Below are 22,466 nucleotides of genomic sequence, written 5' to 3' on the forward strand. Positions count from 1 at the left end.
GATACAAAATGGTGGTGTAACTCAGCGGGTCAGTCAACATCTCTGGAGAAAAGGAATAGGTGACGTTTAGGGTCGAGACATAACCTCTGCTTCCTGAACTTCCACTTTCAACATTCAATCAGAAACTGTACTTACAAATTTCAACATAATTTGCAATACGTGCAGGAGTCGATAAAATTAACTTTTCGTGAATAGATTATTCAAACTAGTAAAAGTTTTAAAGTTTTAGTTTTAGAGATACAGCGTGGAAACAGGCCCTTCGGCCCACCGAGTCCGCACCGACCAGTGATCCCCACACATTAACACTGTCCTGCTCACTAGGGACAATTTACACGTAAAAATACCAAGCCAAATAACCTACATACCTGTATGTGTTTGGAGAGTGGAAGGAAACCGAAGATCTCGGAGAAAACCCACACAGGTCACGGGGACAACGTACAATCTCCGTACAGGCAGCACCTATAGTCGGGATCGAACCTGCAAATCTCCGGCACTGCAAGCACCGTGAGGCAGCAACTTTACCGCTCTACCGCTGTGCCCCCTTTTAAAAAAAATGTATTTATTTGCGAACACAGTCCCCTACTACCACAAATTTTGCGGTTGAGATCCTGCAGTTGGGGACATCGCTGGTGTCAGCACACCCAAAGTGCAATGGGATAGCCTGGTCCTGGGAGATCAGCCATCCTGACCACCGATTCTCCCCTGCCAGATAGGCATCTGACTTAAATCTCATCCTCATAATACCACAAGAATATATCAATCTATTTCAGTATATTTATGTGGAGAGAATCTCAGCTGCAGCTTTTATTTTGGTTACCCTACTTGAACAGTTCTTGATTGGAGAACTCATGATAAGAGTTTTTTCATCTGCCAATCAGGCATGTTTGCAATATTCCAGTTGCGTTGTTGCTATTTTACTCACCTGCATTCCAAAGCGTTTGTGCATTTCTGTCAGCTGTGCCAGCTGAGCTCCTTTGCCACCCACTAGTGCAGTACATTGGCACGCCTCATCAGACAATGGCAGCACCAGCCTAGACCTGTTCGGCACCTCAGGCTCCTGGGATCTTTCAGCTGCTACTGAGTCTGGCGCCTGCCGCCCACTTTCATTCCTAACTCAGGAAAGAAAACAAAACATGAATCCCTCAACTTTAAAAAGTGCCCAGTAACGATATTGATTTTCTTTTCGCAGGAGACCTACCTATAATGGAACTCAACTATCCCCCAGCCACGAACAGTTAAGTCCAAACGGAAGGTAGCCACACACTCATGGATTTGACTTTCCCATTTTAGACCCCCATACATCACTGGGGAAGCATTTTTATCAATGCACACTTGCAGGTTAAACAGCTGGTTCGCTATCATGGAGAAAAAAGAACACGTGATAGGAAGCAGCAACATTTTAACATCTAATGACATTCCATGGCCTAATTATTGTAAAGTTAAACTAATTGCATAGAAATCAGGACACAAAATGTGGTAGTTAGAGAGAACACCCATCATTTCATCATTCGTGCGAAGGATACAGTCTGAAAACATATTTTTATGAAACAATGACACACCTAGATGCTAAAAACACTTTCATTTTCAGTTTCAGGCTGACAGGACCATTCAGGCATCATCTCTGAAGAACCTGAATCGGTGACATTACAGGCCAGGACCCTTCTTCAGACTCCTGAAGGCTCCTTGCTGCTGCCTGACCCACTAAGTTACTCCAGCACTTTGTGTCTTTTTATGTAAACCAGCATCAGCAGTTCCTTATCTTGCATACAAATCCTGATTTGTATTTCCACCCTAATGGTCCTGTCAGCCTGAAAATGAAAGTGTTTTTAGTATCTAGGTGTGTCACTGCTTCATAAAAATATGTTGTCACACTGTATCCATCGCACAAATGATGAAATGATGGGTGTTCACTCTAATTCCTCTCGCCTGAGTGAGCCAACTCTGCTCCAATGGTAATTCAATTGCTGTGTTATCCCAGGACAACTGTGACGGCTGTATCATTCACAGATACGACAGGTTTGTACCTACACCAATGCTCAGCAAACCCAGTTGTGTGTTATTAATATCCTATTGAAAATGGTATCTTTCTTATTCTACAGTATTGGAAATAGAATTATCCTGTGTTCCTTTAAGCTGATATAATGAAGACTTAATAAAAATGCACCAACAGAAATGTTATTCAAAAAATTTCCAAAAAGCTTGGCTGTTTACAGAAGAAACTGATAATTATTTTCTTCAAGATTATGCAGTCACAAACAATTAAACGCAAACAGTAGTTGCCCACTCATTCACAGATTCAACTTTCTCATGTTCCTACCCCATTCATCACTGAGGAAGCACAATTAACAACGGACCCTTGTTCAGTTTAGTTTAGAGACACAGCATAGAAACAGGCCCTTTGGCCTACTGAATCCACACTGACCATTGATCACCTGCTCATATTGGTTCTACATCACCCCAACTTTCTCATCCACTCCCAACACACGAGGGGCAATTTACTGAGGCTAATTAACCTACAAACATGCGCGTTTTTGAATTGTGAGAAGAAATCAGAGCACCTGGACGAAACCCAAGCAGTCACTGGGAGAGCGTGCAAACTCCCCGCAGATAGCACCCGAGATCAGGATCGAACCCAGGTCTCTGGCACTGTGAAGAGGCAGCTCTACCAGCTGCGCCGCTCTGCCACCCTTGCATTAACGACTCGTCTTAACTCACCTGCTGTAAAGCTGACCCTGTACAGGTCACCAATGACACCATCATCAGCCATGTCCGCCAAAGAGATATCTGACCAGTCAATGCCTGCCTTTCTCCCATCAGGAAACATCACAAAGCCGATTTTCATACTGGAAGATAGTTACAATTTTTCTTAATTGGAACCAGCTTAACTACCTAAGGCAGCTTTTCAACATGCAAGGCATTATACAAAATAAACCATTCTGATTTCTGCTTTGATTGAAAAGGAAGTATACTATTAATGGGCCGATTACGCAACATCCAAAAATGCAATTCTAATGTGCTTTCTTTATGAAATTGTAACTTACAGTCTCAAGAAAATTTCATGTTAAGCCTAGACAAATTTTAGAAAAATATTCCAAAATATCATATTAACCTGCCGTGCAAATATTTATTTACTTTGTTGCTGTCTCTTTATACTTTCAGTGATTCAGGTGCAGCTATTTACTGTAAGATTATAATGGAATGGGAAAAGTGGAATTAGATAGGGTAGAGAGTCAGAACCTTTTTTTCCCCAGGATAGATATGTAAAAGACTAGAGAGGACAGCTTTAAGGTAAAAGGGGTAACGTTTAAAGGAGATGTGCTAGGCAAGTTTTTTTTTAATACAATGGGGGTACCTTGAACTGCTGCCAGTGGGTGGTGGTGGAGGCAGATACAATAATGGTGTTTAAGAGGTTGTCAGATAGCCTCTTGGATATGCAGGGAACAGAGGGGTGTAGAACATGTGCAAGCAAATGAGATTAGTTTACTTTAGCATCATGTTCAGCATGGACATTGTGAACTGAGGGCCTGTTCCCTACCTGAACTGTTCCATGTTCTAAAGACATAAATTAACAATAGATCATACACTACAAAGACTGACTTTCATTTAGAAATGGTGGCTTGCTGTAAAATGTAGCATCAAAAGACACAACAGAGATGCACTTGCAATTATTACCAATCACAGACAAGTGAACGCTGCTAAAAATGTTAGGATTGACTGGAAAGTGCCCAAGTCCAACAAGGGCTAATATCAGTGCACAAGTCAGTACTCGTGAGGAAAGGCATTTTTTTCTGCCCCACCAGACTCATTGCCCTTCCATTAATCCCATGTTTGTGTTCTTTATTTATCTATAAATTGCTAGGCTATATTCAGAAAGAGGTTCCTAGACATCGGCATGTGTAATTAAATATTATTCCTTGGCAATTGCCTGTAAATTCTGAGGCAAAATCATTTGATGTGCCTTTTGTGCACACTTTAAAAAAGAAAACACTGACACTCATCCCAAGCTTCTGCAGTCCCTAGAAAGCCTGGGATCTTAGTCTCTGAGGCCAACATCAGAGCATCCTTCAAGATGACAAACCCGTACAAAGAGTCTGGCCCCAGATGAAATAAGTATCTGCCCAAGTACTGAAGACGTGCGCGGAAAAACTGACTGGAGTATTCAAAGACATCTGCAACCTCCTACCTGCTTCAAAATGGCATCCAGTATACTGGTTCCATGCTATAATCCCCTCCAAACTCATCACCAACATCCAAGACTTGGGCCTTTGTGGAATCGTATAGTCACTAAGTTATATCACATAGAAACAGGTCCTTTGACCTAACTCGTCCCTGCTGACAGAGTTGACATTCTAGGTTTGACCCATTTGCCTCCTAGCCCTCTAAACCCTTTTTATCCATATATAATATTAAATGCACCTCCCTTTGCAACTGGATCTTCGACTTCCTCATCGACAAACCTCAATCGATTCAGATTAGTAACAGCATCTGCTCCTCACTGACCATCAACACCAGTACTCCTCAAGGCTGCATGCTTAACCCCCTGCTCTACTCTCTTTACACTCATGACTGAGTAGCTAAATACAAGCTCAATGTTATCTATAAATTCGCTGACACACCTCTGTTGTTGGCCGAATCACAGTTGGTGATGAGTCAGCATACAGGGGAAAGGTGCAACACTGTTTGAGTGGTTCTGTAACAACAAACTCTTACTCAACGTCAAGAAAACCGAGCAATTAATTGTTCACTTCAAAAAGGGGAATCCAGCAGACCACACATCAGACTTCATTAGTGGGTTAACAATGGAGAGAGTTAGCAGCTTCAAATTCCAGGGCATTAACGTCTCAGATGACCTGTCCTGGGCCCAGCACAATAGATGTAGCCATGAAGAAGGCCTCTACTTTCTTAGACGTTTAAAGAGATTCAGATGTCACCAACTACTGTAACAAACTTCTGCACATGCACTACAGTAGGAATCCTGACTGGTTTCATCGTGGCCTCAAAGGCCAATTCCAATGCACAGGAATGCAAGAGGTGACAGAAAGTCATGCGCTCAGCCTGGTCTACGATAGGCATAGCCCTCCCCACCGTCAAAAGCATCTACATAGTGCTCTGCCTCGAGAAGGCGACATCTACCATCAGTGAGGCCCTTTTCTCTTCTCATTGCTACCATCAGTCACCTGAAGTCCCACACCATCAGCTTCAGAATGTTTCCTATAACCATTAGTTTCAACCAACCTGCACAACCCTAATCTTACGCAATGGAACACTGCAGACCATCTCTTGCACTACTATGGACTTGATTTCAAATTGTGTTTTGCACTAATGTCGTTCTTTCATAGAATGTATAATGAAAGTATAGTCTATATTTTGCATGCTGTCTGAGGCTATGTGGCCGTAAATCTGCTGCTGGCAAGATTTTAATTGCACCTGTACCTCCCCATACTTGTGCATATGACAATAAACGCAGAAGGGTCTCGACCCGAAACGTCACCCATTCCTTCTCTCCCGAGATGCTGCCTGACCTGCTGAGTTACTCCAGCATTTTGTGAATAAATCGATTTGTACCAGCATCTGCAGTTATTTTCTTATACAATAAACACAACCTGATTTGAATCCTTGTAGTGGAGAGTATGGTGATTGATCCACTTGGTCCTGTTTGGTTTAAGAGTCTATAGTATTTAATCTCCTGAACTGGGCTGCTACATGATTCTACCGCGATATATGCAAAACAAAGCATTTCACAGCACCTAGGTACATGTGACAATATAGAATCATCATAAAGTATAATCATTCATCAAGCATTTTGAAATCTGCCAAACTGGCTTTCATAGAGTCATAGAGTCATAGATGATACAGTGTGGAAAGTGTGGAAACAGGCCCTTCGGCCCAACTCGCCCACAACGGCCAACAATGTCCCAGCTACCGTAGTCCCACTTGCCTGCTCTTGGTCCATAATCCTCCAAACCTGTCCTATCCATATACCTGTCGAACCGCTTCTTAAACGATGGGATAGTCCCAGCCTCAACTACCTCCTCTGGCAGCTTGTTCCATACACCCACTACCCCTCTGTGTGAAAAAATAACCCCTCGGATTCCTATTAAATCTTTTCCCCTTCACCTTGAACCTATGTCCTCTGTAAATCTTTCAATGCAAATCTGTCCAGAAAATGCCAGTGCACTCAACTTACTTTGTGGTCGTTGCAGAAATGGATAGTGCCATTAAATTCACGGATAATCCATTCTACCGAAGAAAAAGATATGGTAAATGATTGGTGCATGATATCAGCAAGAACAAATGACAATACCTTTGGCTAGCTATCAGCAACCCAGATCATGGATGGTCAATCTAGTACATTAATTATATCAATTGGTCGTATTAATACTAATTTTTGTTTCAGCATACAGTTCCAAGTCATTGTGACAAATTATGAAATTCACAGAACTAAATTCTAACTTACAATTGGGCCAGAAATAATCAACATAATCTCAAATTTGAGAATGCTGCTTCCTCAGTATCTTATCAAGGGCAACAATGGATAGGAAATAAATAGTAAAATTTATAGCAATATCCATGTTCCCAGAAATAACAAGAATAAAAATATTATTTCACAAAATAAAAATGAGGATTTGGAGGTGCTCACCTATAAATGTCACTGAAAATTAAAGTGAAAGCAATTACCAAATATTTACTGTGTGTCATAAAATTAATTGATGACAAAACAAAATGCTGATTGGGGTACAACATCTCAATCTGCTGCAATCTTGTAATTGTCAAGTCAAGCTCAGTAATTCTGTTGTAAAATTAATTCAAGATGGTCTTTCAACCATTAATTACATATGGATATAGTTTCTTCTTTCTGAGTCAACTTTAGGAAATACAATTAATAATAATCTGATATGTTAAGGACAGCTTTACTGGTAAAATTCATAATTCTTGACATTAGCCTATAATATGAAACAACATCAATAGACAATGGACAATAGGTGCAGGAGTAGGCCATTCGGTCCTTCGAGCCAGCAGCGCCATTCACTGTGATCATGGCTGATCATCCACAATCAGTACCTCGTTCCTGCATTCTCCCCATATCCCTTGACTCCGCTATCTTTAAGAGCTCTATCTAACTCTCTTGAAAGCATCCAGAGAATCAGCCTCCACTGCATTCTGAGGCAGAGAATTCCACAGATTCACAACTCTCTGGGTGAAAAAGTTTTTCCTCATCTCCGTTCTAAATAGCCTACCCCTTATTCTTAAACTGTGATCCCTGGTTCTGCACTCTCCCAACATCGGGAACATGTTTCCTGCCTCTAGCGTGTCCAATCCCTTAATAATCTTATATGTTTCAATAAGATCCCCTCTCATCCTTCTAAATTCCAGTGTATACAAGCCCAGTCACTTAATTCTTTCAACATATGACAGTCATGCCATCCCGGGAATTAACCTCGTGAACCTACGCTGCACCCCCTCAATAGCTAGAATGTCCTTCCTCAAATTTGGAGACCAAAACTGCACATAATACTCCAGGTGTGGTCCCACCAGGGCTCTGTACAACTGCAGAAATACCTTTTTGCTCCTGTACTCAACTGCACTTGTTATGAAGGTCAATTTAACATATAGAAACCATGGAAGAATTATTGGCATTAGTAATTTCTGTCACATCAGCAATACAAATAGAACATCAATTTTGACCAGAGGTGTAGTTTTACAGTCAACTTCAGTTAAAATTATAGCTGCATTTAATTACTTAAATTTAAAATCCTCGAGCTACTGTTTGAACTGATTACCCTCAATCAATAAATTAACCAGCTTGTGAATAATCTCCATTCTCAGTAAATTATATGAATTCTGATCCTTTAAATTGTTCCATCATTAAAGACAATGATGTAAATGAAATCAGATTACCTCAAAATGTGCAAAAATCAAAACATATCGATACATATCTGCCCAATTCCTGATACCTAGAGTGAAAACAAATAATTAGCAAGGTTACAATCCATTTTATAATTATGTAGTTTATCTGTCATGAATTCACTGCGAAGAATATCGGTAATGGTTGGGTTTGTGTAATGTGGGGGCTAAACAGACTATGTCACTTAAAATGTTGTCAGCTAAATAAGCAGCACCACATTTCAAAGCCTATTTAGGAAAACAAGTAGATGTTTTGGAAGAATGCTTAGGCTAACTTGAACGGACCAAAAAATCATGAGGACACCTGGGAGGTCACTAAAATAAGCTTTGCCTTCCTAGAAACTTCCTAGACTAGCTCGGCGTCTGATAGGATTCATAACTCACACCATGTGTAGGAAGGAACTGCAGATGCTGGTTTACCCTGAAGATAGACCCAAAATGCTGGAGTAACTCAGCGGGACTGTCAGCATCTCTGGAGAGAAGAAATTGGTGATGTTTCGTGTCGAGACCCTTCTTCAGAACTCACGCCATTATGGTACAACGGAGGATAGCTAGTCACCTGTTCTTAGAGTTAAAGTTATTATATATGTGTATGCTTCCACCATTGGAGTAGAGCTTCACATTTGGGGAGAGAGAGGGGAGCTTCACCTTCGGGGTGAGAGAGAGAAGGACCTAACCTAGAGGGGGGTTGGGCGAGAGCTTGAACCATGGTGTTTGCTGGTGCCAGCCAGTGTAGACAGGAGGCTTGAATATGCAGAGGGGCATGAGACCCATTATTTTGTATTGTTACTTTATTAATAGTTTGTCTGTATTTTACTTGTATTTTGCTTTAGTAAATAGTTATTTGTGCTCTTCAGGATGTGGTTTCTCCATTCATTGGTACAAATCTTTGAATTCTGCATATATTTTGTTACAGTTTGTGATCTAGTTTACTCGCCCTCCGAGATTACACGGTGGCTGACAATGCAGTGGATAGGATTTCACAATTACTATACATAGGGCAACTGAATGAACCAGACATTCATTTCCTCTCTACGGTCATTTCAAGATTTACATCAGAAATGCAGAAGGTCAAATAACAGTGTCATCACCATAAGAGTGCTCCTTGCTTATTTGAGGATACATTTGGATAGAAATTATTTTGGACAGGTACTTGGATAGGAAAGGAGCAGAGCAATACAGATTTAATGTGGGCAAATGGGAATATTGTCGATATGCATCACAGTTAACATGGAAGAGTTGGGGCCATTTCTGACCAGTACACCTTTATGACTCTATGACTCTAAAGCATCGTTGTTCTGGGCAGGAACTCTGACTAGACTACAGTAGAATTTAATAACAGCAACTTTGGTCATATGTTGTACAGCAACGGACTTCACTGTTATTCTGACCCACCCTTTTATCCATGTGTAGCTGCATTATAAGCATGTACAACTGCTCTCAAGACACACTATATTGACACAGAAGTGCCACTTCCATTTAGCAGCCAGTGTTAATAAGCGTAAAAGCAATAAACCGCAGATGATGAAAATCTGAAACAAAGACAGAAAACGGTGGAAATGCTCAGCAAGCCCATTGGAGGAAAAAGCTGGGGTGTTATTTTGCGGTTGTTTAAGACGATGGTGCACTTGGAGTATTGCTTAGTTTTCATTATCCTGCTTTAGCAAAGATGCCACTAAAAAGGAGAGAGTGCAGAAAAGATTTATTAGGATGTTTCCAGGACTGGAGGGACTGAGTTACATGGAGAGGTTTGGCAGGCTAGGACTGTGTTTGTTGGAGTGTAGGAGAGAGACTAAATAGCCATCTTTTAGAGGTGTGTACAATTAAGAGGAGCAGAGACTATCTATCACTTGCCAGGCTTTGCCCACCCCCACCTCTTTTTTCCAGCTTTATCCCCTTACTCCTATCAATCTGAAGAGGGGCCCCGACCGGAAATGTTGCCTATCCATTCCTCCCCAGATACTGCCCAACCAATTGAGTTCCTCCAGCATGTGAAAAAAAAATTGAGATTGAATTAGATATCAACACACAACAGTGGACAGTAGATATCAATTAGCCAAAGAGTTTCACATTCATCAACAATGTTAGAAAGCACAATTGTCATCACCATAGGAGTGGTCCCTGAGCCCACAGAGAAGAAGTTCCTTTCTTTCATATCCCTCAATTTCAATTTCTCCAACAAACTGACCCCACTGCTCATAATGCGTCTGTTGATCATTGTACCTGGGGGGGGGGGGGGGGGGGGGGGAAAGAGCAATTAACGTAGGATCATAAAACACTGAGCAATAAAACAACCATTCTTGATTTCAATGTTCAGTGGATTCTTGGTCTCATTTGCAAATTTCAGACTTCAATGTCAGTGAGACCATTGGTAAGCTCCATGTGAACTATTATTAATGCCTTTACTTCCTTAGGATGCTTCGGAGGTTCGGCATGTCCCCAACAACTCTCACCAACCTTTACCGATGCGCCGTAGAAAGCATTTTATTGGGATGCATCACAGCATGGTTTGGGAACAACTCCTTCCAAGACCACAAGAAATTACAGAGAATTGTGGATGCAACCCAGGTCATGACACAAAACAAACCTTCCATCCATTTCCGCTGACTATTTAGCATGCAACAAAAGCTTTTCACTGCACCTTGTTACACGTGACAATAGCTACACTAAACAATTATTGCCAGGGGTGATGGTGGAGGCGGTTACAATCGTGGCATTTAAGAGGCTTTTAGATTGGCATATCGATATGCAGGATCTGGAAGGATATGGGTCATGTGCAGGCAGAGGGGATTAGTTTATCATGGCATCGTGTTCGGCCTGAACATGTGGGCCTGCCCTTGTGCTGCATCATTGACTGTTCTATGTTTTAAAGAAAAAACGAAGAAAGCCTTCCTAGTGAACACATTGAAAATTAATGTATTTTCCTGCCAAATAGTCTAACATGTGATCCACAGGTGTGGAGATGAGGAACGCAGAGCCAGATCTATCTTATTTGTTTGCTTGGGCCACTGGACTTGTCATGGGCTTTGCAACCTTGTGTGCTAGGTTAAAGCACATGCTTGAGGCTCTCTCTCTCTCTCTCTCACCTGCTTGAGGCTACGTAATCACAAAAATGCTGAACTTGCTAAAGCTAGTAGTAATCAGTAGCCCAATCCGCAGAATGTTCCAGCTCGTCTTCAGAGGAGAAAAACACAATGTATAAGAACAAAAAACAGTAAACAGACGCTGGCTAAACCTTGAATAATAGCATGTTCGGGCCTTACATGGGAAAACTGACTATGTTCCAATACTCGGCCTTATAAGGGAAAACTGACTTTGTTCCAATATTGATTGGTTGTAATAACTGCAAATTTTGCGGTTTTTGGGAATAAAGTGGGCTTAATTCTAGGAGCTGGTGAGACACGTTTCCACTGGCCCCGGAGTCCGCAACTCTGTGTGTGCTTTTAGAAACCTGTCTACGAGATCTCTAATAAACTACGAATAAGTGAAGTCTGTGCCGACGCTGATTATTATCAACCAACTGACCGGGAACGTGAACTCGGCACAGGCAGCAGGTCTCTCTGGCCTGTGTGGTCTTGAATGGACGTCTTAGAGACCACTGACTTTGAACTGGATGCTAACTCTAACCACTGGAAAAGGCTGCGCAGTCCTTCAAAGTGAAATTGTTCATTTCAAAATTATGTCAAGTAAGCCAAAAAATATATCGAAAGTAGTGCATGGTATTCTTACACAGTGAATGGAGAAGTTTGGCAAAGTGGGACTTCAATCTGATAGTGGTATCCAATGTAGAAGAAACCATGTTGTGAGCATCCAATATGACAGACAAATTGGAGGAGGTGGAAGCAAATTGATACTTCATCTGGATGACTTTTGTCAAGGCTTAGAAGGCTACTGACAAATTGCTGGTAAATTATTCATTGCCAGTTGGCATGGACAAGGTGGGTTTAAGGACCTGAGCATGTGGTCAAGTCCCTGCCACTTGCTGGCACGCCTGCAGCAGTGAATTAACCACAGAAGAAAAAGTAAACACTGGAACAAATTGTACTAAACAAATTTAATGTGCCAATATTAAATTAGTTTCAAAGGTAACAAGGTTCCACATGGAAGGTTGATTAAGAAGGTTAAATCGTTGGGTATTAATAGTGAGGTTGCAAGATGGATTCAACAATGGCTGAATGGGAGATACCAGAGGGTAAAGGTTGACAACTGTATGTCAGGTTGGAGGCCAGCATCTAGTGGAGTGCCCCAGGGATCTGTGTTGGGTCCACTGTTGTTTGTCATTTACATTAATGATCTGGATGATGGTGTGGCAAATTGGATTAGTAAGTATGCAGATGATACTAAGATAGGTGGTGTAGTTAATAATGAAGTAGATTTTCAAAGTCTACAGAGAGACTTGGGCCTTTTGGAAGGGTGGGCTGAAAGATGGCAGATGGAGTTTAATGCTGATAAGTGTGAGGTGCTGCATTTTGGTAGGACAAATCAAAATAGGGCGTACAGGGTAAATGGTAGGGAATTGAGGAATACAGTGGAACAGAGGGATCTGGGAATAACTGTGCATTGTTCCCTGAAGGTGGAATCTCATGTGGATAGGGTGGTGAAGAAGGCGTTTGGTATGCTTGCCTTTATAAATCAGAGCATCGAATATAGAAGTTGGGATGTAATGTTGAAATTGTACAGGGCATTGGTGAGGCCGAATCTGGAGTATGGTGTGCAGTTCTGGTCGCCAAATTATAGGAAGGATGTCGACAAAATGGAGAGGGTACAGAGGAGATTTACTAGAATGTTGCCTGGGTTTCAGCACTTAGGCTACAGAGAGAGGTTGAACAGGTTGGGTCTTTATTCTTTGGAGCGTAGAAGGTTGAGGGGGGACTTGATAGAGGTTTTTAAAATTTTAAGAGGGACGGACAGAGTTGACGTGGGTAGGCTTTTCCCTTTGAGAGTGGGGAAGATTCCAACAAGGGGACATAACTTCAGAATTAAGGGACAAAAGTTTAGGGGTAACATGAGGGGTAACTTCTTTACTCAGAGGGTGGTGGCTGTGTGGAATGAGCTTCCGGTGGAAGTGGTGGAGGCAGGCTCGATTTTATTATTTAAGAGTAAATTGGATAGGTATATGGATAGGAGGGGATTGGAGGGTTATGGTCTGAGAGCAGGTAGATGAGACTAGGTCAGAGAAAGTGGTCGACGTGGACTGGTAGGGCCGAACGGGCCTGTTTCCATGCTGTAATTGTTATATGGTTATATGGTTATATGGTAGACACAAAATGCTGGATTAACTCAGCGAGACAGGCAGCATCTCTGGAGAGAAAGAATGGGGAGAAGGAATATTAAATTAGTTTCCCTCGTTTCCCTTTCCCCTGACTCTCAGTCTGAAGAAGGGTCTCGATTCGAAATATCACCTATTCCTCTTCTCCAGAGATGCTACCTGACCCGCTGAGTTATTCCAGCATTGTGTGTCTATCTTCAGTATAAACCAGGATCTGCAGTTCCTTTCTACACATAATGTTTGCGATACTCATTTATAATTTGAAATTATCACGAACTTGAAACCATTTCTACTCACTTTTGTAGGTCTTTAAAGAACTTTAAACTCCATTTTTCTTTGGCAATACTCTCAGCGATGGCACTTGGGTGAACATCAGTGTCAAAATTAAAGATGGTGGAAAATGAGGTCCATCTATCCAGGAAACAAGACAAGAATAATTTTGTCAGTGCCATAAAAGTGAACTAAGTGCTTCCTATCAAGGACTAAGATCATTTATTTGATCTACACACCCTTCCAAGGCTTCAGAATAAAATGATGTAGCTTTAGAAAGGAGATAAAGAGGAATTTCTTTGGTAAGAGGGTGGTGAATCAATGGAATTCATTGCCACAGATGGCTGTGGAGGCAAAGTCATTGGGTATATTTCAGGCGGAGATTGACCGATACTTGATTGGTATGGGTATCAAGAGTTTGGGGAGAAGGCAGGAGAATGGGATTGAAGGGAAAGATCGACCAGCCACGATTGAATGGCAGAGTAGACTCGATGGGCCGAATGGCCTACTACTACTCCTATGACATATCAACTTATGAAGTGTAAGAAAATAACTGCAGATGCTGGTACAAATCGAAGGTATTTATTTCACAAAATGCTGGAGTAACTCAGCAGGTCAGGCAGCATCTCAGGAGAGAAGGACTGGGTGACGTTTCGGGTCGAGACCCTTCTTCAGACTGAAGAAGTTTCAGACTGAAGAAGGGTCTCGACCCGAATCGTCACCCATTCCTTCTCTCCTGAGATGTTGCCTGACCTGCTGAGTTACTCCAGCATTTTGTGAAATAAATATCAACTTATGAAGATATTTTAATTATATTCTTGGCCTTCAGTGAGATACTATGAGCAGGAAACCTCACTCCATTACTTAAACTCACAGTTTATGTTTATGCTCCAGCCTGCATGTAAGAAAGTGATGTATTTCAACAAATATGTCACTGAGGCCATAAAATAATGTTTTTTTTCCTCCTAAATAATGGTTTGCACAGGCTGTGCGCCATTCACTGAAGAGAACCGAGGGAACTCATAGTTTTGGCAAACAATCATCCAAAGGGCAACATTCCAAAAACTAGATTAACCCATCGTCAGCACAAACAGACTTGTAGGATTTGATTTTATAACAATTAGCAGGTAATTTTTAAATGTGTTAAGTGGAAAGTTTCTTTTTCAAGGGGATTTAACAAGGAGAAATAACACAGACATGATGTCCTAGGGTTTCCAGTCAATCGAGTTTATTTTCTGAGCAATTTACCAATACGGTAAAAGTGAGACAACACAATTTTAAGCTCGCGTTGTGATCAGTGGCAATAACTTCTTCATTGGATGTTAAGTTATCACAGAATAATCTGTATTAAATGCCTGACAGATGAAGGCAAATGGGCCTAATGACTTGTTCACCACCTCTACTATCTGTATTGTCACTTTCAGGGAACTAGTGTGTACTGATGCACATAAGTCTCTGTTGTACGACACTCCCCAGAGCTCTTTCATTTACTGTGTCCGCCCTGCCCTGGTTTAACTTAGCAAAATGCATCACCTGCCACTTGTTTGAGTTAAATTATTTTGCCCACTTTCCCGGTTGATTTAGATATTGCTGTAACCTTGGGCAACCTTCTTCAATACATACCTCACCTCCAAATTTGGTGTCATCAACAAAGTGACTAATCATGACAAATACATTCACATCCAAGAAAGAACACAAGGTGCTGAATTGACTCAATGGGTCAGGCAGCATCCCTGGAGAACATGGATTGGTGACATTTCGGGTCAGAACCCTTCTTCAGACTAATTGTGGTGGTGGTGTGGGGGGGGGGGGAGACAGCTGGGAGAGGAGAGCAGGACAAACCATGGCAGGTGGGGGGAGGGGGGGGTGTATCCATTTTGTGGTAGTTTAGTGGTAGCACTCAAAGGCTCTTTGGATACATTAAAATGAATCCGAAGTCCAAGACCTTAGTGATTTCTTTAGTTTGCTTTGTCTTTTGCAATCCATTCTTAGTTTGGGGGAGAGGATCTAATAGTCTCAGACAGGGTAAGGCTATGCATCATGTCCTATGCAACCAGTTACTTCACTCTATAACTACTCCACCGACTGGGCGATTCTTAGGCAGCTCCTGAGAGGGTTGCAAAATATACTCTCAAAATGCAACCCTTGGCACTGCTTTTCTCAGAAGTCCCAATGTAACCGTTTTCATTCAGAAGCCATCAGGACCAAGAAATGGCCCTTTTCTATCCCTCATCGACATAGGTGTTAGATTTTCAACAACAGCTTGGTTTTGATGTATGATAAATTAATTCAGCTTGCATCAAAAATCAAAACTTGGTCTTTGTGGATTAGGATTCCCTACAGGATACAGAAGTTACAAAGTGATTAAATTACCAGGCTAGTTCACCATCCCACTATACCAAATTGAATTATTATCTTCAAGTTTTTATGTTTTTTAAATTATGATTACTAATTACCACAAAACTACAGAATTGTGCAGAAGTCTAAAGGATTCATTACTGCCCTTGCCTGGTCTAGCCAACGCATTTCTTGACCTAACCCATGAGGTAGATAACCAAGTCAGACCTTGGGTTCAAGAGTAGTGATGCCCAGATTTTAAAATTGAGTGCCTAAATGAAAAAGCCACCACATAAACCTCACAGACTTCTTTGATAATTGTTCAATGAGTTCAGGCTGTAAATTGAAGACATCGTGCCTAGTTTGTATACCAAGTTAAAAAAAAACCATAAAATGCTTGAGTATCTCAGCAGGTCAGACAGCATCTCTGGAGTACATGAATTGGCAACATTTCAGAAAAAACTTCAGGTTTCCATGTCTTACAGAGATGTTGCTTAACCTGTTGAGATCATCCAGCACTTTGTGTCTTCTTTTGTAAGCCAACGTCTTCAGTTCCTTGTGTCTACATTATTTACCATGCAGTTTCGAGTCCATGTTCCTTTCTATGAATTTACCAAACTTACATAAAAGCCATCTTGACATGCAGAAGCTCGCCATCTTCCTCTGTCCATTTGTCCCTGTATGGTCCCTTTCTATAAAATACAAGCATAAAGTGCGATAAGTGAGTTTATGAAAGTGAAATCTTAGGGAGCCTGTGCTTTTTAACTGCCTTAGCAACATGGTTTCATTCAGGGACTATTTGAGATGAGAAAGGACATTCCTGCTGTCATCCCCTCTAAGATCTATTCTCCCAAAGAATCCATGATGTGACAGAATATATAATGGCAATGAAAAATCAGTGTGCCTTTATTTAGATGTACCGCGGAGATCCATGCTTTAGTTTAGTTTAGTTTAAAGATACAGTGCGGAAACGGGCCCATTCGCCCACCGAGCCCGCACTGATCAGCACACTATCCTGCACACACCAGGGACAATTTTGCATTCATACCAAGCCAATTAGCCTACAAACCTATACATCTTCAGAGTGTGGGAGGAAACCGAAGATCTCGGCGAAAACCCACGTGGTCACGGAGAGAACGTACAAACGCCGTACAGGCAACACCCGTTGTTGGGATCGAACCCGAGTCTCTGGGGCTGCAAGCGCTGTTAGGCAGCATCTCTACCACTGCACCACTGTGACGCCCTGTGTGATCTTTATTAACAGATTATGCTTCCGATAGATAGGTTGCCAATTTAGATAACTTGAGTTATAAAAATTGTAGCAAACAGAAGTATTTTCCATTTCTGGGAAAGTTTTCCAAACACATTAACCTATTACAACTGTGACCTAAAACAAAATAGAGTTATATATTTGTCCAAGTTATATCGTGAATCATTAAAGATGGATACAGAAATTATAATAAATGCATGTGTACAACTGCAGTGTAAGTGAAACGTCCTATGATGCTTAGAAGAAATATTAGGCATGTTAGAAAGGTTGGCACTGAGGCACAGAGAGAGATGTTAGGACACAGCCAGTCAAGAGACACGTTTCAAGGAAATATAGAGTTGGGAAAGCTCAGGCATAGAACTCCCAAGCTCGAGGAAGCAGAAAGCACATGTACCAGCCATTGATATTGAGCCTGGATACACGGGATCAGAAATGGGATGGCAAAGAGATTTCTGGCGGTTACGACACTGGAGAATTTAAAAAAGAGAAGAAAATGCACTCGTTATAAGGCATAAGAATTATATTGGTCCATTAACTGCTAAAAAATCCAGACTCCGTAGACTTCTACGAGTATGTCTCAGAAAATTCTATTTGCAAATTTGGTCTTAAAAAAATTCTGACATACGTTCCAAAACTAAATATTCTTACCTCGACTGTGACGATGATATTGGCCCATTTCCCAAGCATGACTCAATGAGTTGAAGCACCAAAATGAAGACTAAAAGGGGAAGCTAATTACTTACAGTATGTAGAAGATAGACGCAGAATGCAGGAGTAACTCAGCGGGGCAGACAGCATCTCTGGATAGAAGGAATGGGTGACGTTTCGGGTTGGGACCCTTCCTCAGAGTCTGAGGAAGTTGTCCCGACCCGTAATGGCACTCATTCCTTCTATCCAGAGATGTTGTCTGTCCTGCTGAGTTACTCAAGCATTTTTTGTCTATCTTCGCCTTGAACCAGCATCTGCAGTTCCTTCCTACAACTTATAGTATGTAGACAGCTTCAGAAATGAAAAATGAATGGTCACTATTCCAAACAGTTGAGTCACGCAAATCAGTGCACAATATGGATGTAGGGCCAATCTTGCAAACGACACTGGTCAGTTTTAACACCACATAATGACTTGACCGAATTGAAAGACCCTCCAACCAGGCATACTTAAAGGGATCCTACCAGTGGCCGAATTATTTATTCTGCACCGCGGTGCAATAGTATGTGCTTTTACAGTTGAATTGCCAACCATTCCGTGACAAATTACAGTGTATATTTTATCAAGAAAGACGTCCAAACATTGATTGTAGACAACATGTCCCTCCCACGTCACCAAATATTGAGATATCTACTCCCATTAAATTATCCTGTTTAATTTCCCATGACTCTCATGAGGGGCAGCATGGTGGCGTGGTGGGAAAGTTGCTGCCTGACAGTGCCAGAAACCCGGGTTCGATCTGACTAGTGGGTGCTGTCTGTACGGGGATGGACGTCCTCCCTGTGACCACGTGGGTTTTCTCCAGGTGCTCCGGTTTCCTCCTGCACTCCAAAGACATAAAGGTTTGCAGGTTATTTGGCTTTTGTAAATTGTAACTTGTCCCAAGTATGTAGGATAGTGCTAGTGCATGGAATGATCGCTGATTTGGGGCTCGTTTATGAAATTTCTGGAGGAGCAAGATTTTACTGAGGCCTTGTCGTGGACTGCTGACTGTCTTTATTTTCATTGTGATTATTGTCTGGTTAGGTTATTAAGGGTGGGAGCAGTTTGTATGTGTATGTATATGTATGTATATATGTATGTATATATATAAACATAGCACAAAAAGTAAGGAAATTTGTGTTTGGTAGATTATTTCTTTGTTGTAACAATGCTTCTTGGCAATAAATCTTATACTGTTGGAAAGCCTGTTTATTTCTCTTTTAAATGGTGCCACATTTGTAAGGAACATGCATTTGTGGGATGAGCAGCAGAGCTGAGTATATGGGTTACGCCCATGAAAAATTTGCCAAATCTTCTCTGCCAATGCCAAACAGCTTATTCTGCCGTTGCTATTGACTCTTGTTTTGAGCTTCTGGTACCCCCAGATGCTGACAATCAGGTGCCTGATTGGCACCTGATTGGCAGCATCTGTGAGCATGGGCCCTGCTACAGCGGTCAGTAGGTGTCTGCTCCAAGAATCGGCATGCCACGTTTGACTGATCTGGATAGGGCCCGTGCGATAGGGCAACTTCAAGCTGGTGTTCCGCAAAACCAAGTTGCGGCATTATTTGGAGTGAGCCCTAGTACCATCTCCAAAGTGAAGGCCAAGTTCCATATAACGGGGGATGTCAGAGACAGGCCGCGAAGTGGGCGTCCCAAGAAGACGACACCCGAAGAAGACCGTTTCCTCACCCTGTCAGCACTTAGGAACCGTAGGCTGTCTTCTACAGAAATGCAGTCAAGGTTTGCAGGACGATATGGCCGACGGCTCTCTGCCCAGACAATTCGGAACAGACTGCACGCAGCCGATCTCCGGTCTCATAGGGCTGCCAGGAGGCCTGACATGACTGCCCTTCACCGTCAGGCCCGTTTGCGCTGGTGTCGGCAACACGTGCACTGGAACCTGAACATGTGGAGGAACGTTATGTTCAGCGATGAGTCCAGATTCTGCCTACGGCAGTTGGATCATGGGGTCAAAGTGTGGAGAAGACGCGGAGAACGCTATGCTGATTGCTGCATCGATAGAGTAACATCTTTTGGTGGAGGCAGTGTGATGGTGTGGGGCGGCATCTCCCTCACTGGAAAAATGAGGCTTGTCATCATTGGAGGCAATCTCAATGCAGAGAGATATCGAGATGAGATTCTGCAACCAGTGGCAATCCCATATCTCCACAGTCTGGGACCGAACTCTATCCTCCAAGATGACAATGCTCGCCCCCACAGAGCAGGGTTTCTCAGAGACTACCTCCAGAATTTGGGAGTGGAGAGGATGAAATGGCCTGCCAGCAGCCCTACCTCAACCCCATTGAACACTTGTGGGATCAGCTTGGGCGTGCTGTTCGTGCCAGAGTGACCAATACAACCACGTTGGCTGACTTGCGACAAATGCTGGTTGAAGAATGGGATGCCATCCCACAACAGTGTGTGACCAGGCTGGTGACCAGCATGAGGAGGAGGTGCCAGGCTGTTGTGGCTGTGTATGGTTCTTCCACACACTACTGAGGCTCCTGTTTATTAAATGAATAAATTGTTAAATTTCCAATATGTCTTGTTTCTTCAGACTTCAATCATCCAATCCACCAAACAACACCGAACAAGAGTCAATGGCAGAATAAGCTGTTTGGCATTGGCAGAGAAGATTTGGCAGATTTTTCATGGGCGCAACCCACATATGCATGTTCCAACCCCCAACCCCCCTCCTACTGATTTATTGAAGGCTTTCAGCGTGGTGCGTCTGTGCGTATGGGCTCCCCTCTCCTCTCTCCCCTTGCTTCTCTCCTCTCTCCCACTCCCGGGAGACCCTCTCCCCGCTATCCCCCCCCCCCCCGGACCTTAAGAGTGTGTCTGGGGGAGAGAGAATGGTGGCGGGGTCTGAGACTGGGGAGGGGGACAACAGGGGTCATCCAGCGAGTATAAGCCCAGTCTATCCAGTCTTTCTTCATATGAAAGTCCTGCCATCCCAGGGATCAATCTGGTGAACCTTCTCTGTACTCCCTCTAAGGCTAGAATGTCTTTCCTCAGATTAGGAGACCAAAACTGTACACAATACTCCAGGTGCGGTCTCACCAAGGCCCTGTACAACTGCAGCATAACCTCCCTGCTCCTATACTCAAATCCTCTTGCTATGAATGCTAACATACCATTCGCTTGTTATGTTATGTTAAATGTTTTTGTATGCTGTTCAAAAAAGCAATAAAAATAATATTTTTTAAAAAAGGAATGATCGATCGCTGGTCGGCACTGACAGGGGACTGAGAGGCCTGTTCCCTCGCTGTATTTCTATAGTCTAAAGTCTAAAGTAAAAGTAATTGGCATTTGAGCTTTCAAGACTACTTAGAGTATGCAATCTTTCTCATACATAAGTGTTGCTTCAGCTCTGCATTGGATTGAGTGCCAAGGGATGTTGTTCACTGTTAGCAACATGATATTTATTGTACCTTTGATACTAACCTTAGAAGTCCATTAAAGAAAATTCGCCATCTCCGATGTGGTTCCAGACATTCCAATTTTAAGCCACCTCCACTCCAGGTGTTCGGATTGTCCAAGGAATAATTTGTTTCTGGATGGATGGGATGCTGAAAGAAGCATTTTACCAGAATATTGAGAGCAACCCATAACTTTGCTACTAGTAAATAATTCAGTTACCATTCTGAATGGTGGTATTCCAAATATAGAATAAGGATTTAATGAAAACCATCAAATAAATTGATGCTTTGTTCATTTTAGATCTAATTTCCTATTGAAATAACTCCAAATTGGCAAAGCAACATAGGGAATAGCATTCTTGGTTCTTGGTCCTCCAAAATATTCTAAATGGAATTTAAACTGGAGGTGGGTATTAGTATAGGGAATAGCAACTCTCCCTTTAACTCCATGATCCCTAGACTGTGAACCCTGCAGAGTACAGGGCAGTGAGAAAAGAGGATCTATCATCAAAGACCTCCAACAACCTGGCTATGCTATCTTATCACTGTTACCTTCAAGCTGAAGGTACAGAAACCTTAAGTCCCACATCACCTGGGTGCTACTTTCCTCTAACCACCAAGTTTTTGAACTGCCCTGCATAACCCTAACATAACGTCTGCAGCAGAACAGTAATGGCCACCTCTTGCACTACCATGGACTAACATTTGTAGTTGGGTATTGCATTAATATCTTATTTTTTGCACAGTCTCATTCTTTTTACCGAATGTATGTGTGATTTATGTATACGATTTATATTTTTGTGTGTTGCCTGAATCGATGTGCCTGTGGTGCTGTTGCAAGCAAGATTTTCATTGTACCAGAACCTCTCCCTGCTTGTGCATAAACTCTACTTGACTTGACTTTAATCTTGTCCCTATTTGCTCTCATCATAGAACTTTTTCTGAACTGATTCTGAGCTCTTCAGGCAATATTTAATTTTTCAAAGCTAGATAGAGCTCTTAAGGATAGCGGAGTCAGGGGGTATGGGGAGAAGGGGTACTGATTGAGAATGATCAGCCATGATCACATTGAATGGCGGTGCTGGCTCGGAGGGCCGAATGGCCTCCTCCTGCACCTATTGTCTATTGAATACTGGAGCAAATCTCTCACAGAATTTCATCATTAGATGTTGGCAGAGCTTTCTATTCCTCAGGGCAAATGGTGATGTCACAGCCCCAGTCATTTGCATTCACCATCCTCACATCCTGGGAATGCAAACTCCCAACGTACTGTATAACCAATGAACACACTTTGCATACC

General features: G+C 42.2%; 1 protein-coding gene and 1 non-coding gene across 2 annotated transcripts in view; both read right to left on the reverse strand.

The window, feature by feature from the left end:
- LOC144594854 (rifampicin phosphotransferase-like) overlaps positions 1-22,466 on the reverse strand; it is a 120,521-nt gene that overhangs the window by 74,855 nt on the left and 23,200 nt on the right. The window contains exons 3-11 of the mRNA XM_078401767.1: positions 21,192-21,316; positions 16,405-16,473; positions 13,472-13,585; positions 10,013-10,128; positions 7,900-7,955; positions 6,188-6,240; positions 2,716-2,843; positions 1,199-1,355; positions 923-1,109 (exon numbers count right to left, since the gene is read on the reverse strand). Of these exons, the coding sequence (XP_078257893.1) occupies positions 923-1,109; positions 1,199-1,355; positions 2,716-2,843; positions 6,188-6,240; positions 7,900-7,955; positions 10,013-10,128; positions 13,472-13,585; positions 16,405-16,473; positions 21,192-21,316 (1,005 nt within the window). The remainder of the gene's footprint in view (positions 1-922; positions 1,110-1,198; positions 1,356-2,715; positions 2,844-6,187; positions 6,241-7,899; positions 7,956-10,012; positions 10,129-13,471; positions 13,586-16,404; positions 16,474-21,191; positions 21,317-22,466) is intronic.
- Positions 547-717, reverse strand: LOC144594995 (U1 spliceosomal RNA). Its single transcript, XR_013547450.1, has one exon. It is a non-coding gene; the product is annotated as a U1 spliceosomal RNA (small nuclear RNA).

The sequence above is a fragment of the Rhinoraja longicauda genome, chromosome 6 (genome assembly GCF_053455715.1).
Source record: "Rhinoraja longicauda isolate Sanriku21f chromosome 6, sRhiLon1.1, whole genome shotgun sequence".
Taxonomy (NCBI): domain Eukaryota; kingdom Metazoa; phylum Chordata; class Chondrichthyes; order Rajiformes; family Arhynchobatidae; genus Rhinoraja; species Rhinoraja longicauda.